Here is a 13571-nt window from a genome sequence, read left to right on the forward strand (position 1 = left end):
GGGTCGTTAGTTAAAGGAAAGCTTAGGACATTCTAAAGCACGACATGAATTTGAAAGAAGTGAAAAATTTTCCTAAATGCCTCATAGTCTCTTATTCATAATTATGACGCGCCTCACAACCATGAACATGAACCTATTCGACGCGGTATGTTGGACTTCCAAGGATCATTCAAAACCTCGGGCTCTGATACCAAGTTTGTCACGAACCAAGCCTAGGGCCTAGACGTGACATGGCAAATGAGGAACCCGAAAGTACCTCAATCAAGCCTCTTAGCATTCTTTTAGCCTTTCATAGGTAATGATGAATAAATAAGCGGAAATCATAATAGTAAATCTTCAACTTATATATATCCAACAATACCTCTAACTATTAGATTTAATGGGGCTAAGACAAGTCCCTAGCTCACCCTCAATTATAATAAAAGAAATGCCATAGTAAAATATCTTAACATATCATAAGCTAGAAAGATAAAGGAGTATTGTTCCCGGAACATGGGAACTCACCAAAAGTAGTCTTCAATAGAATATCAACTAGCCACGTGGAGGAGAACGAGGAAGAGTACTGATGCGTTAGTACTTTAAATGTACTAAGTATGTAAGGATGCATGAACATTGAGGAAAATATTAAAACATTTATGTAATATGGAACATAATTTAATGTATGCATAATAAATCAGATATATATCCTTTAAAATATTCATTTTGTGGGAAATAACCATAACCAACATTTAAGACCATGCGAGCTATTACATGGAATCCAACATAACCCCCTACATTGACCGGGGAGACTACTTGCCAGGTAGAACTCCGTCAACTTCATTCATTTCTTTAACTTTAACTTTAAGGGCTTTCATGGATCTATTAGCCTAAGCCTACAAGGGCTCTTATGTTGGCACATAGTTAATGAGACAAGGGGTTGCTTCCCTTACCGAATCCCACCTCAATGCCTCATTCGGTGCTAAGTAAATCCCATGGAATAGTTTAATACTTCAAAATATTTATAACATATAACTTGAGAATTCAAACATCATATTCGGTAGAATAGCTCATTAAAACATTTGATAATTCAAATATGCAAGAATTGTCCTTATTACATAAAGAATCCATCATTCATATCATTTCATCATTCTTTTATTTCATAAGACTCCCTTTTTGATCATAGATATTGCTTTCATAAATATTTATTTGGAGTCAAAGCTTTCAAGTCAAACTTTATTAAAAACATAGTAAAACTAGGTGGGTTCAAATCACTTCAACTTGCAAATATGTATGTAAATAAATATACATAAATACTTTGAAATCCATTAATTAAAATCATGCTTTAAACAACCCACCATGAATTTCAAGAACCTTTAAATAGATAAATAGAGGAATTACTTGTAAACCATCAATTCATATATATAAAATTATGTTGCATCAAAATAGACCAATAATCATTAGTTTAACCATGATTCATACTATTAAGTAAAAATAAGAATTACCATAAGAAAATATTACTTGAAATCAAAAGACTTAATTGAAAGAGGTTTTTTGGACTACATGAGTGAAAGAACCCATGGATAAACACCCACATAACTTAGAGTAGAGCTTAAAAAAACAAATATAATTTATCATATAATCAAAATAATTTAGACATGAGAGTGGAAGGAATACTCTCATTGAAGCCTTACATACCTGGAATCCGATGCTTTAGTCGGAACCGAAAGACTTAATGAACACTCTTGAGTCCTAACTTTTCTCCCTGCCGGAACATTTTGTGTACTACCCGGAGTATATGAATCACCGGAATAGTATTTCTTCACTACTAAGAACTAAAAATATATTTGAGAATGTGTAAAGAAGTGTATAGAGAGAAGACTTGCTTGAGAAAGCTTGATGAATAAAATGAGGAAATAAGGTGGGTATTTATAGGTGGGAAAGAGAGACCTAACAATAAATAAAATAATTATAAAGAAAAATCTGAAATTTAATGGAATATATTGATGTCATGGATAATGTTAAATGGAGGACAATTTATGTCATAAGTGATGTCAAATGTATCTAGATCTTTCCATGGTAGGTGAAATGAGTTATCTTTGACAGAATACTCCTTTTCGGAGCTGCATTTGAATAGGATAAATTCCTTATTAGGATTTGGTGTCTTCATAAGAATTGTAGATATAGAAGTATAATTTTATGTCGTTTAAGAATCAACCAATTTGGATAATCCTACAGTAAGATATAATTTTTCTTCTATAAACACTCCTTTCCATCACAGCATTCTGTCTTACAATAATTAATTTATTTGACCTACTTAACCTCCGAAACTTTAAATATGGTCTTCACAAGAGTTGTAGGTAAAGATCTTGTGGTTACTCATAAATTTGAATCACCCAATTTGGATATTCATATGAAAGGTTATGCCCAAAATACAAAGGTTGTATCATATTTAGGCGAGAATTGAAATATCGTATACAACGTTTTTAGGGGATGTTACACACTAGCTTCTCCATATTGGCATATTTAAACCTATGCAGGCAATGTAGTTAGGGAATAAAGGTTGCTACTAAAATTTTCTTGGGTAACTACAATGGCTACCGGAACAAACCCCACCTTAAAGTCCTCTCGGTACTAAGTCTTTATCATAATGGAACTATCATGAGAACATAGTCATTAACATCATTAGGAAATATAATAATAAATATCAATCCATCTTTACAAAATAACATTAGAATAGCTTATCTATCAACTTCATCATGAATAAGTAAGGAAATTCCATCACGGCCTTTAATTTCTTTAACATGATTGTGCAAGAATTGTCCTTATTGCACTATAATTTCTTTACATATAGCATCATTGAAACATCATTCATAACCTCTTGCTTAAAGCATCTTTGAACATTAGCCATAAATCTTTGATTGAAATAACTTGAAAATCATGATCATAACTCATAAATCATACTTGAAACTAGCATATAGCACAGGACTTTAAAATTCATTTTGAAATCATTCAATGTAATATGAATTATGCATAATTAGGTTAATAGAATTGAAATATAGCATAATTAAGAAGACCTTATGCAAATCATGAAATTAGGGCTTTTTAAAAGAAGAAATCATAAGAGATTTGAGAAGAAATCTTTAGGATTCCATGGGTATAAGGTCCCAAGGATGAAGTCCCACTTACCTTAACCTTTAGAAGCCCTAAATTGCAGAAAAATGAAGTTTGACCTTAAAGAAATTTTAGAATTTATTCTAAGAAGAAGGATACTTGGAGAGTACACTTTTAGAGAGAAGATTTTGATTTAGATCATTAGGGTGAGAATTTGCTATATATTCATCACTATCATCGGAGTCATCTGAAGTGGACCCTTTTAAATAATGGGGCGGAGGCTGACGGATGAGGTTGAGTACTTGTTCTTTGATTTGCTCAACTTGTTCATTTCATACTTCTTCGTTCCTCAACCCTTCTTGCCTCAATGCTGCCAATGCACGTGTAAGTTCTGTGATTTGTTGAGACATGGCAGCTGCTGGAGTCGTCGTACATCATTCCTATAGCCTATTCCATATATTCAACTTTTATGGCTTCTTCCAACAACTTTTTCTGTCCAAATTTGAGTGGACTGTTTAGGTGTTAGGTGAACCAAATCTCCCATCTCACGTATTTGCCTCTCATACACTTGTTTCATATTACAAAATAAAAGTTATAATTAATATATATAAGTTAGAATCACAATATATTATACATTATGTAAAATAGCTTATATAGGCTCGTTCGGCTTTACTCCACCCACTCATCCGGATCCAACTCACTTGTTTTTTTCCTCACATGAGTCTTTTTAAAGACTTCATGACGATAGGGCTCGCATCCCAATTCTTTTTCCCATAAATAAAAATATAATTAACGAAATCATATTTTGTCAAATAATTTATTTAAGAGTATGAATTTAAATTTAAAATTTAGAAATCTTATCATCTTCCCCTAAATCATACCAACACTCTTTTCTCCTCCAGTGTGCAACAAGCCACCCTTTAGGCTGCCTCTAGCTTGTTTGGCTTGATCGGACAATGCCTTAAATTCTTCGGTATTCCAATACCGATATAATTCCTCAAAAATGTGAGGCAGCATCTAACTGAAAGGTTCCCAATCATCCCTACCTTTCTTTAGCCAGCTAGAGTCTGGTGCTCGCTTTTTTTTTCAAAAGTGATCGCAATGAACATGTTGTATCTTGGCTCCCAGATACATAAAGTCTAGAAAAAAGTGAATAGCATTAAATAATTAGTTGAGTAAAGTATACTAGAAATATTAAACTTAACTAAAAAAAACATAGATTTAAACATATATATACCTTGAATTCATTAAACATCAACTGACAGATACTGTTTGGAATCGTCCGCCAAGAGTGATAGGGCTCAATATATAGTCTCCTACACTCTCCTGAAGAGCCCTAGCAGCATCTTTCGAAGGATGCCACCTGCAAGACACATAATAAACATGTTACTTTATGAATAATTTATTAATGTAGCAAAAATAAATACACTAAAAAATAAACTTACGAAGATCTATCAGGCTAAATCATGACTCTCCCAAGTCTGTCCATCTGCCCAGGAGCTAACTTAGGCACATCTTGTGCTGCATCAGGTGTAGGAGCAGAAGAAGGTGAAGCTGATATTATAGGATGGACATACTATTGAGTTGAGGGAGGAGTGCCAGTCTCAACACTAGAATCTCTAAGCCTCAGGCAGATAGGTGAGGAAACTAAGATACGGAAGATGGCACTGTAGGGGATGGAACTACGGGGAGATGGAGTAGACGAAGATGATAATCTCTGGGTTGAGGAATAACCTTTGTGGGTAGATGGTATGTCTGGTCATATGAAGTATATCTGACCTGTGCAAAGAAGAAGCATCGCGTGGTCGACAAAATTGACTATGGTAAACTACAGGATCCATAGTCCCAAAAGGTGTAGCATGAATATGCGTAGGACTAACTCGGCGGGTATGCATATCTAATGCTGAAGAAATATGTCCTGGGATATCCTCAGTAGTAATAGGTCTCCTAAGACTTCTTCCTTTTACGACTACCAGAATGGCTCACCCCAAGATGAGCCCAGGACCTATCACCATCACCAGATGACATCTATATGTAACATAAAAATACTATATATAAAGCCACATCTAATACACAAGACCATAAATCGGCCTTTTCTTGATAAAGTTGAGATCTTTAGTAATGGGGTAAAGAAAAATTGGATTTGGGTTGAGAAAAAATATCAAGATTAATCTTTTGTTGACAAAATATGAGATCTTTAGTGTTGGGATGAAGAAAAATTGAAAAAATAAGAAAGCGACATAATTTTATTTGCTTTATTTATATAATTAATTTTTTAGTAGCCCTCATTATCACAATCCGACCTACCGTGACTGGCACCCACTCTAACTCTTCGGTGGAAGAACCATTCAAATAGCCAAACAACAATAATCATAATGTGTACACAAGCTTAAAGATGCATAAGCGGGTTTTAAATTAAAGATAAGTGTTGAGTTCCTATAAAGTCAGAAAATTAACTAGTTATAACCTCAAATATGCGGAATTAAACACCCCTAGGAACTGAAAGTCATCGTAACAAAATTATAAAACTAACAAGACTAGAAAATGAGTACAATTCCAAATGGAAACCAGTAATAAATAGCAACATTGTCTAAACACCTAAGTCCTGGAAAAGAAAAGGACTAGAACAATGATAGAATCCATGGCAGCCTGAAGGAACAGCTCACCCTTGAATTCGAAAACACAATCACTCCTCTAGATGAGGTCTCTCTGCTACTGGTTGAATATGACCTGTACTCAATAAAAAGGCAAAGCAAGAGTAGTATCAGTACACAAAACAACGGTGTACTGGTAGGATCAAGCGGTTAGCCAGTAAGCGGACCATAGACAAGTAAATTTCAACTCAATAGGCACATACATATACAGAATAAGTCACACAAATCTCAATATCATAGCTCAATGTCTTTCACATGCTATAATCTCACACAAAGGTCCTCTCAAGGGACCTACAAACAATCAACTTTGTGTGAGAACGTGACACCTGATTTAAATATGTGTCAAAAGGTGACACCCAATCCAAATATATGTCAGAACGTGACACCCAATCCAAGTATGTGTCAGAATGTGACACCTGATCGCAAAATATCACAATCACAAGAACATATAATATTTACAACCTTTATACCACCAAGTACAGGTTCATCAATATAACAGGCGAGCAAGAGATCATTTCACGCATATTCTAGCACGTTTCCCTATTCATATACATACATGCATATCATGAAGCAATTTAATAAGTATATGAAATACATACAGGAAACTAGACTATTACCTACCTCAAATTCAAGCTTTCAGAACCTCACAATGCAATAGCCTTCCCTTTACGGGTTCGTTCTCATCGTTCTTGGTTTAGAAATATTAAATACATATCAAGGATCAATATAATGGCCTAAATATAAAGAAATATAACACAATTTTATTCTCTAGAACAAACCCATGATCCTAACATTACCCTAGGGCTACTTTCCACCTTAGATTTTCAGACCAAACCGTCTCCCAATGATTATCACCCATACTTCTAGATCCTAAGGATCAAAGTATGAATCTAAGAAGTAAAAAACTTACCTTAAGCATGGAAATTCATGGAAAATCAATTCAAATCACCCTAGGTCTCCTCTTGGGGTTTTAGAAATTAAAATTGGAGAAAAAGACCATTTTGGATATTTTTCACGACTTAAATCGCGACTGTCCTGTTTTGGCGGGACAAATCCCGCCCTGGAGGGAATAATTCCGCCCTGGTGGGATAGGCAAAAATAAAGAGCTCAGAGCTTGTGCTCCAAGATCCACTTTCACAACACACCCTCCTTCACAGATGTATTAAAATATATTCCCCATGCAAACTTCGATTTCGAGAGTTTTACTCGCCTAAATGCGATTCTGCGAAGCCATAAATGATCTATATCGCCTTGGCTATCAACCTGTCTAATCAATTTATAAATTTGACCTCCCATCATTCATATGATCACCCTAGACTTCACTTGACTCATAATTTGTCCAAGTTTGGCCTAGACTCAATTTTTTCGAAGTTACTACCCAAAATTTTCTGACCCAAAATCTTTTCCCATTGGCCTATTCCTAATGAATGGAGAAGATCATTAGGATAGATACCAATTTACCCATCACTTTTCCATGAGTGACTAACTAGGGAAAATAGGGCTAAAGCAAATATAGAGTAGTACCTATTTCGTCGAACAGTTGAGGATACTTGTCTCATGTCTTTCTCTATCTCCCAAGTAGCTTCCTCTACCGAACGATGTTTCCATTGCACTTTAGCCATATTGATATCCTTAGTCCTTAATTCCCGTACATTACGATCAAGAATTGTAACTCGCTCTTCTTCATACTGAAGTTCCTTGTCTAATAACACCGAGCTCATTTAATGATGTAGTCCCCATCCCCATGGTACTTTTTCAGCATAAACACATGGAACACAGGGCGTACCCCAGAAAAAAAAGGCGGTAAGGCCAACCTGTATGCCACTAGCCCTACACAATCAAGAATTTCAAAAGGGCTAATGTAACGAGAACTGAGTTTTCCCTTCTTGCCAAATCTCATTACCCCTATAATGGGTGACACTTTTAGAAGTACTTGTTCACCAGCCTCGAATGTCATATCCCTTACCTTTTGGTCAGCATACTCCTTCTAACGACTTTGAGCCGCTAGAAGATTATCTTAGATGTTTCTCACCTTGTCTCGAGTATCCCTCACTAAGTCAACTCCCAATGGCTCTACTTCCTCAGCTTCAAACCACCCTTTAGGAGACCTACATCCCCTCCCATACAGTTCTTCGAATGGTGCCATTTTAATACTGGAGTGGTAGCTATTATTGTAGGAGAACTCATACAAGGGCAAAAACCTATCCCAATGTCCCCCAAAGTCTATCACACATGCCCTCATTATATCTTCCAGCACTTGGATAGTCCTTTCTGACTGCCCGTCTGTCTGTGGATGGAAACTTGTGCTGAAAGTGAGTTGAGTACCAAAATTTTCATATAACTTACCCTAAAATTTGGACGTGAATTGCGTACCACTGTTTGAAATAATAGAAAGGGGCACCCCGTGCAGCCTTTATATCTCCTTCATATAAATTCTGGCCAATAGTTGTGCATTATAATCCACTCTAACTGGAATAATGTGTGATGACTTCATTAACCTATCAACCACCACCCAAATAGAGTCACGATTTCCTAAATTCTTAGGAAGTCCCACCACAAAATCCATGGCTATTCTCTCCCACTTTCATTTGAGAATGGGCATTTTTTGCAACAAACCTGCAGGTCTTTGATGCTCATACTTTACCTGTTGGTAGTTCTAACACATAGCTACATATTTAGCTATGTATTTCTTCATACCCAGCCACCAATATAACTGTTTCAAGTCCTGATACATTTTAGTCACTCCACGGTGAATAGAGTATTGGGAACCATGAGATTCAATCAGGATCTTTTGAACTAGTTCATCTACCCGGGGAACACAAATCCTTCCCCTAAAATGGAGCATCCCTCCTACATCTAGTGTTTAGTATAGAGCCTTGCTCATCAACACCTTCCCTCTAATTTCATTTAAGTATACATCCTCAAACTTCTTGGTTTTGATCTCTTCTATGAAAGTTGACCTTAGATCAACTCCGGTCATTACCTCACCTTTCTCTAAGATGCCTAGCTTCATGAATAAGGCCTCCAAGGCCTGAATTTCTCGAGCCAGGGGTCGTGTAAGGGCCCCCAAATAAGCTAAACTGCCCATGCTCACCGGCTTTCGGCTCAATGCTTCTTCTACCACATTAGCCTTCCTTGGATGGTACTGGATCGTGACATCATAGTCCTTAAGTAACTCCATCCACCTTCGTTGTCTCAAATTCAAGTCCTTTTGGGTGAATATTTGTTATAAGCTGTAATGATCAGTAAAACCCTCATACTTGATGCTGTACAAATAATGTCTCTAGATTTTTAGTGTAAACACTACCATTGCCAACTCCAAGTCATGAGTTGGGTAGTTCCTCTCATGCACTTTCAATTGTCATGAAGCATATGCTACAAAATTCTTATCCTACATCAACACAACACCCAAATCGGAATATAAAACATCATAATAAATAATAAAATCTTTACCTTCGATTGGTAGGGTCAAAATTGAGGTTGTGGTTAGGAGAGTTTTTAGCCTTTGGAAGATCTCTTCACACTGGTCAGTCCACTCAAATGACACTTCCCTTTTAGTCAACCTGATCAAGTGAGTAGCAATAGAGGAAAAGTTTCTCACGAACCAGCGATAGTAACTGGCCAGTCCCACAAAACTTCTAACCTCTGTTAAAAACTAGGCCTAGCCCAATTCTTAACTACCTCAATCTTTTTTGGGTCCACCATCACCCCTTCTTTTGAAATAACATGTCCTAAAAAGGTAACTGAAAGCAGCCAAAATTCACACTACAATTTTGCATACAACCTTTATCTGCCCAAAACTCCCTACACAATTCGAAGGTGATCTGCATGTTCCTGTTCACTCTTTGAATACCCTAAAATATCATCTATAAACACTATCATAAACAAATCCAAGAACGGTTTGAACACCCCATTCATCAGACTCATGAAAGTTCCAGGAGCATTGGTTAACCCATAGGACATTATTAAAATTTATAGTGCCCATACCTAGTCCTAAAAGCTATTTTGGGTACATCCTCAGGTCTAATTATTAACTGATGATACCCCGATTTGAGATCAATCTTTGAGAAGACTGAAGCAGCTTGTAGCTAGTCAAACAGCTCATCAATACGAGGCAAAGGGTATTTATTTTAGATGGTGATCTTATTCATCTGTTGGTAGTCAATACACATTCTCATACTACCATCATTTTTCTTGACGAACAATACCGGAGCACCCCAAGGGGAAGCACTAGGATGAATAAACCCCTTATCAAGGAGCTCCTTAATCTATGTCTTAAGCTCTCTCAACTCTGCCAGAGCCATACGGTAGGGAGGAATGGAAATTGGATGAGTAGCCGGCTCTAAATCAATGCAGAAATATATGTCTCAGTCAGGAGGCATACTAGGAAAGTTTGAAGAAAAGACCTCTGTAAAGTCACACACTATTAGAATAGACTCAATAGAAGGAGACTCTACTTTCATATTATGGATATGGGCCAAATAGGCCAAGTAACCCTACCCTACCATTTTTCTAGCCTAGAGAAAGGATATGACCTTAGCTGGCTTAGGCTTGTACACCCTTTCCCACTCTAACCTTTCCCTCTCTGAGATCTCTAGAGCCAAAGTCTTTTCATTGCAATTAAAAATAGCAAAGTAGGGGGACAAACAAGTCATGCCTAAGATCACATCAAAATCTGTCATGTCTAGGATCACTAAGTCCACCCAAGTCTGGTACCCCATAAACACCATAGAATAAGAACGATACATATTGGTGACTATGACTGACTCTCCAATAGAGGTAGAAACATGAACAGGGGCTTCCAATATATCACACAATGCATCAAAACCCAAGGCATACCTCATAGACACATAGGAATAAGTAGAACCCGCATCAAATAAAATAGTAGCCATCCGATCATAGACAATAATAGTAACTGTGGTAATTGCGTCAGATGCCTTTGGCACGGTTTTGCCCAGGAATGCATAAAACTGAGCCCAATTATCCTAACGGGCCATCACCTTACCTGGATGGACTGCTCTTTGACCTGCACTACTACCGCCTTGGCCCCCATAGCCTCTCAAATTTCCTTCTCGCCCACTTTATGGACGTCCTCTACCACTATTCCCTCCAGTTGATGAGAGCACCACTCGGACCTGTTGGGGTGCTGAAAGTGTCCCGCAGGGGTGAGGGCGCTCCCTTCATATATGGCCTGGCTCTCCACAATTAAAATAGTTATGATTTAAGGACAGGCGGCTACTTGGGAATAATGCTCCCTGACCCTCATGGGCCTGATGTTGCTGTGAAGTACCTGAAAAATTGCCAGTGGAAGCGGGCAATGCTAATTGAATTGGATGGGCAGCAATCACTGGCCTGCCTGGCCCTCTAGAATAGGATCCTTGGAAGTTACATGCACTCTTGGGCCTTTTACCCAAAGCCTTGTCTTGCATATCCTTCCTCACACCTTTCACTTTCTTAACAAAGTCTGTGACTTCGTTGAAACTCCTGCCAGACGAAGTCATATGAACAAAGAGTACCTACAACTCAAGGTCTAAACCCTTCACAAACAGCTTGATTCTCTCTTCCCCAGTAGTAAGCAGCTGAGTAGCATACTAGGCATAAAATTTGGCCTCAAAAGCAGCCACTGATAACCCTCCATGCTCAAGGGCCATAAACTCATCTTTTTTCTGTCCCTCAAAGTGTGGGGCACATACTTCTCTAAAAATAGAGCATGGAACAGAGACCAAGTGAGTGGGGGAAACACAAGCGAACAACACTCTACATAGGCCCTCCACCACTTCTTAACCTCTCCTTACAACTGGAAAGTTACAAACTCTACTTCGTACTAATACACTATACCTAGCTTGTGTAGCCTCTCATTGCAATCTAGAATAAACTCGTAGGCATCCTCATTTTTAGTAACCTGGAAAATTGGAGGTTTGAGCTTAAGGAACTTGGTGAGCATGTCATGCTCAGTACCAGTCATAACAGGACTGATTAGGCGCCTGAAGAAAGCATCTATGCCCATCACTGTTGGCTGAATTGCAGTAGCAACCAGACGGTCAATATAAGTTTGTGTTATGGGCATAGTAGGGATGGCACCAGTGCCAACTAGCCCACTCAGGAATGCATGATTTGCTGGGCCAGGAGTAGATTTAGAGGGGAAATACAATTAGCCTCAGCCTGGCCATTCTCCTCTTGTCCTGCCTATTCCTGCTCCTCTTCAGCATTCACCTCTCCCTTAAACTCATTCTGGGCAGCCGATGGGACCTTACCTGCCAGCATCTCCTCAACATGGACCTCTAATCTAGCAGGTACTACCCTTCCTCTGCCCTTGCCTTGCCTACCTCTCCTGCCTCTCCCTCTGCCATGCCCTTAAATGGTTGGATACTCCTCGGGCTCAATTTGAGCTACTTTTCTGACACCATTGAAACACATGTTAACCATCTGCGAACAAGAGAATGAAAGTGATTAGATACCAATTTGGATCACCAGATACCAATTGGAATCAAGTTATAGCACAAAAAAAGGAAAATGATGAAACTTTTCCTAAAATCCTGTAGCCTCTCGAAGAAAAGTACAGACGTCTCTGTACCATTCCACAAAACTCTACTAGACTCATTTTGGTATAATGAGATCAATGAACCTAGGCTATGATAACAACTTTGTCACGACCCCAACTCGCCATGACTGGCACCCAATCTAACTCTCCGGTGGAAGAACCATTCTAATAGCCCAACAATAATAATTATAATGTGTACACAGGCTTAAAGATGCGAAAGAAGGTTTTAATTCGAAGATAAGTGCTGAGTTCCCATAAAATCAGAAAACTGACTAGTTATAACCTCAAATGTGCGGAATTAAACACCCTTAGAAACTGAAAGTCATCATACCAAAACTCTAAAACTAACAAGTCTAGAACAAGAGTACAACTCCAAATAAAAACTAGTAATAAATAGAAACATTGTCTAAACACCTAAGTCCCAGAAAATAAAAGGACTAGAACAACGATATAATCCATGACAGCCTGAAAGAACATCTCACCCTTGAATTCAAAAAAACGATCACTCCTCTAGATGGGGTCTCTCTGCTACTAGCTGAATATGTCCTATACTCAACAAAAAGGTAGATCAAGAGTAGTATTAGTACATAAAACCATGGTGTACTGGTAGGATCATGCAGTTAGCCAGTAAGCGGACTATAGACAACTAAATTTCAACTCAATAAGCATATACATAGACAGAATAAGTCAACTACATATCAATATCACAAATCAATGTCTTTAACATGCTATAATCTCACAGAATGGTCCCAAGATATCACAACCACAAGAAAATACAGTGTTTACAACATTTATACCACCAAGAATAGGTTCATCAATATAACAGGCGAGCAAGAGATCATTTCACGCATATTCTAGCACGTTTCCCTATTCATATACACACATGCATATCATGAAGCAATTTAATAAGTATATGAAACACATACAGGAAATTAGACCATCATCTACCTCAAATTCAAGCTTTCAGAACCTCACAACGCAATAGCCTTCCTTTTTTGGGTTCGTTCTCCTCGTTCTTGTTCTAGAAACATTAAATGCATATCAAGGATCAATATAATGGCCTAACTATAAAGAAATATAACACAATTTCATTTCCTAGGACAAACCCATGATCCTAACATTACCCTAGGCTACTTTCCACCTTAGATTTTTAGTCTAAACCCTCCCCCAATGATTATCACCCATACTTCTAGTTCCTAAGGATCAACGTATGAATCTAAGAAGTAAAAACCTTACCTTAAACATGGAAATTCGTGGAAAATCAATTGAAATCACCCTAGGTTGCC

At 37.7% G+C, this 13571-nt stretch overlaps 1 protein-coding gene across 1 annotated transcript; it reads right to left on the reverse strand.

Annotated features, from left to right (window-relative positions):
- Positions 1–4344: 4344 nt before the first annotated feature.
- On the reverse strand, positions 4345–8832 carry LOC129875763 (uncharacterized). Its single transcript, XM_055951009.1, has 6 exons — positions 8728–8832; positions 7777–8031; positions 7269–7441; positions 5757–5820; positions 4596–4666; positions 4345–4453 (listed from the first exon to the last, which is right to left on the reverse strand). Exons 1-6 carry the CDS (start codon positions 8830–8832, stop codon positions 4345–4347), a joined length of 777 nt encoding a protein of 258 aa, XP_055806984.1.
- Positions 8833–13571: the final 4739 nt, after the last annotated feature.

The sequence above is a fragment of the Solanum dulcamara genome, chromosome 12 (genome assembly GCF_947179165.1).
Source record: "Solanum dulcamara chromosome 12, daSolDulc1.2, whole genome shotgun sequence".
In the NCBI taxonomy this organism is placed as follows: Eukaryota; Viridiplantae; Streptophyta; class Magnoliopsida; order Solanales; family Solanaceae; genus Solanum; species Solanum dulcamara.

What these genes read in the sequence shown, in the direction of transcription:
- LOC129875763 (XM_055951009.1), bottom strand. Translation starts at nt 8,832, where the DNA reads ATGGGCAGTTTAGCTTATTTGGGGGCCCTTACACGACCCCTGGCTCGA. An exon ending in TGAGGGATACTCGAGACAAG is followed by an intron (nt 7,442 to 7,776) that starts GTGAGAAACATC and finishes TTATTAGACAAG; the next exon opens with GAACTTCAGTATGAAGAAGA. An exon ending in TCAACTGTTCGACGAAATAG is followed by an intron (nt 5,821 to 7,268) that starts GTACTACTCTAT and finishes TATTGAGTACAG; the next exon opens with GTCATATTCAACCAGTAGCA.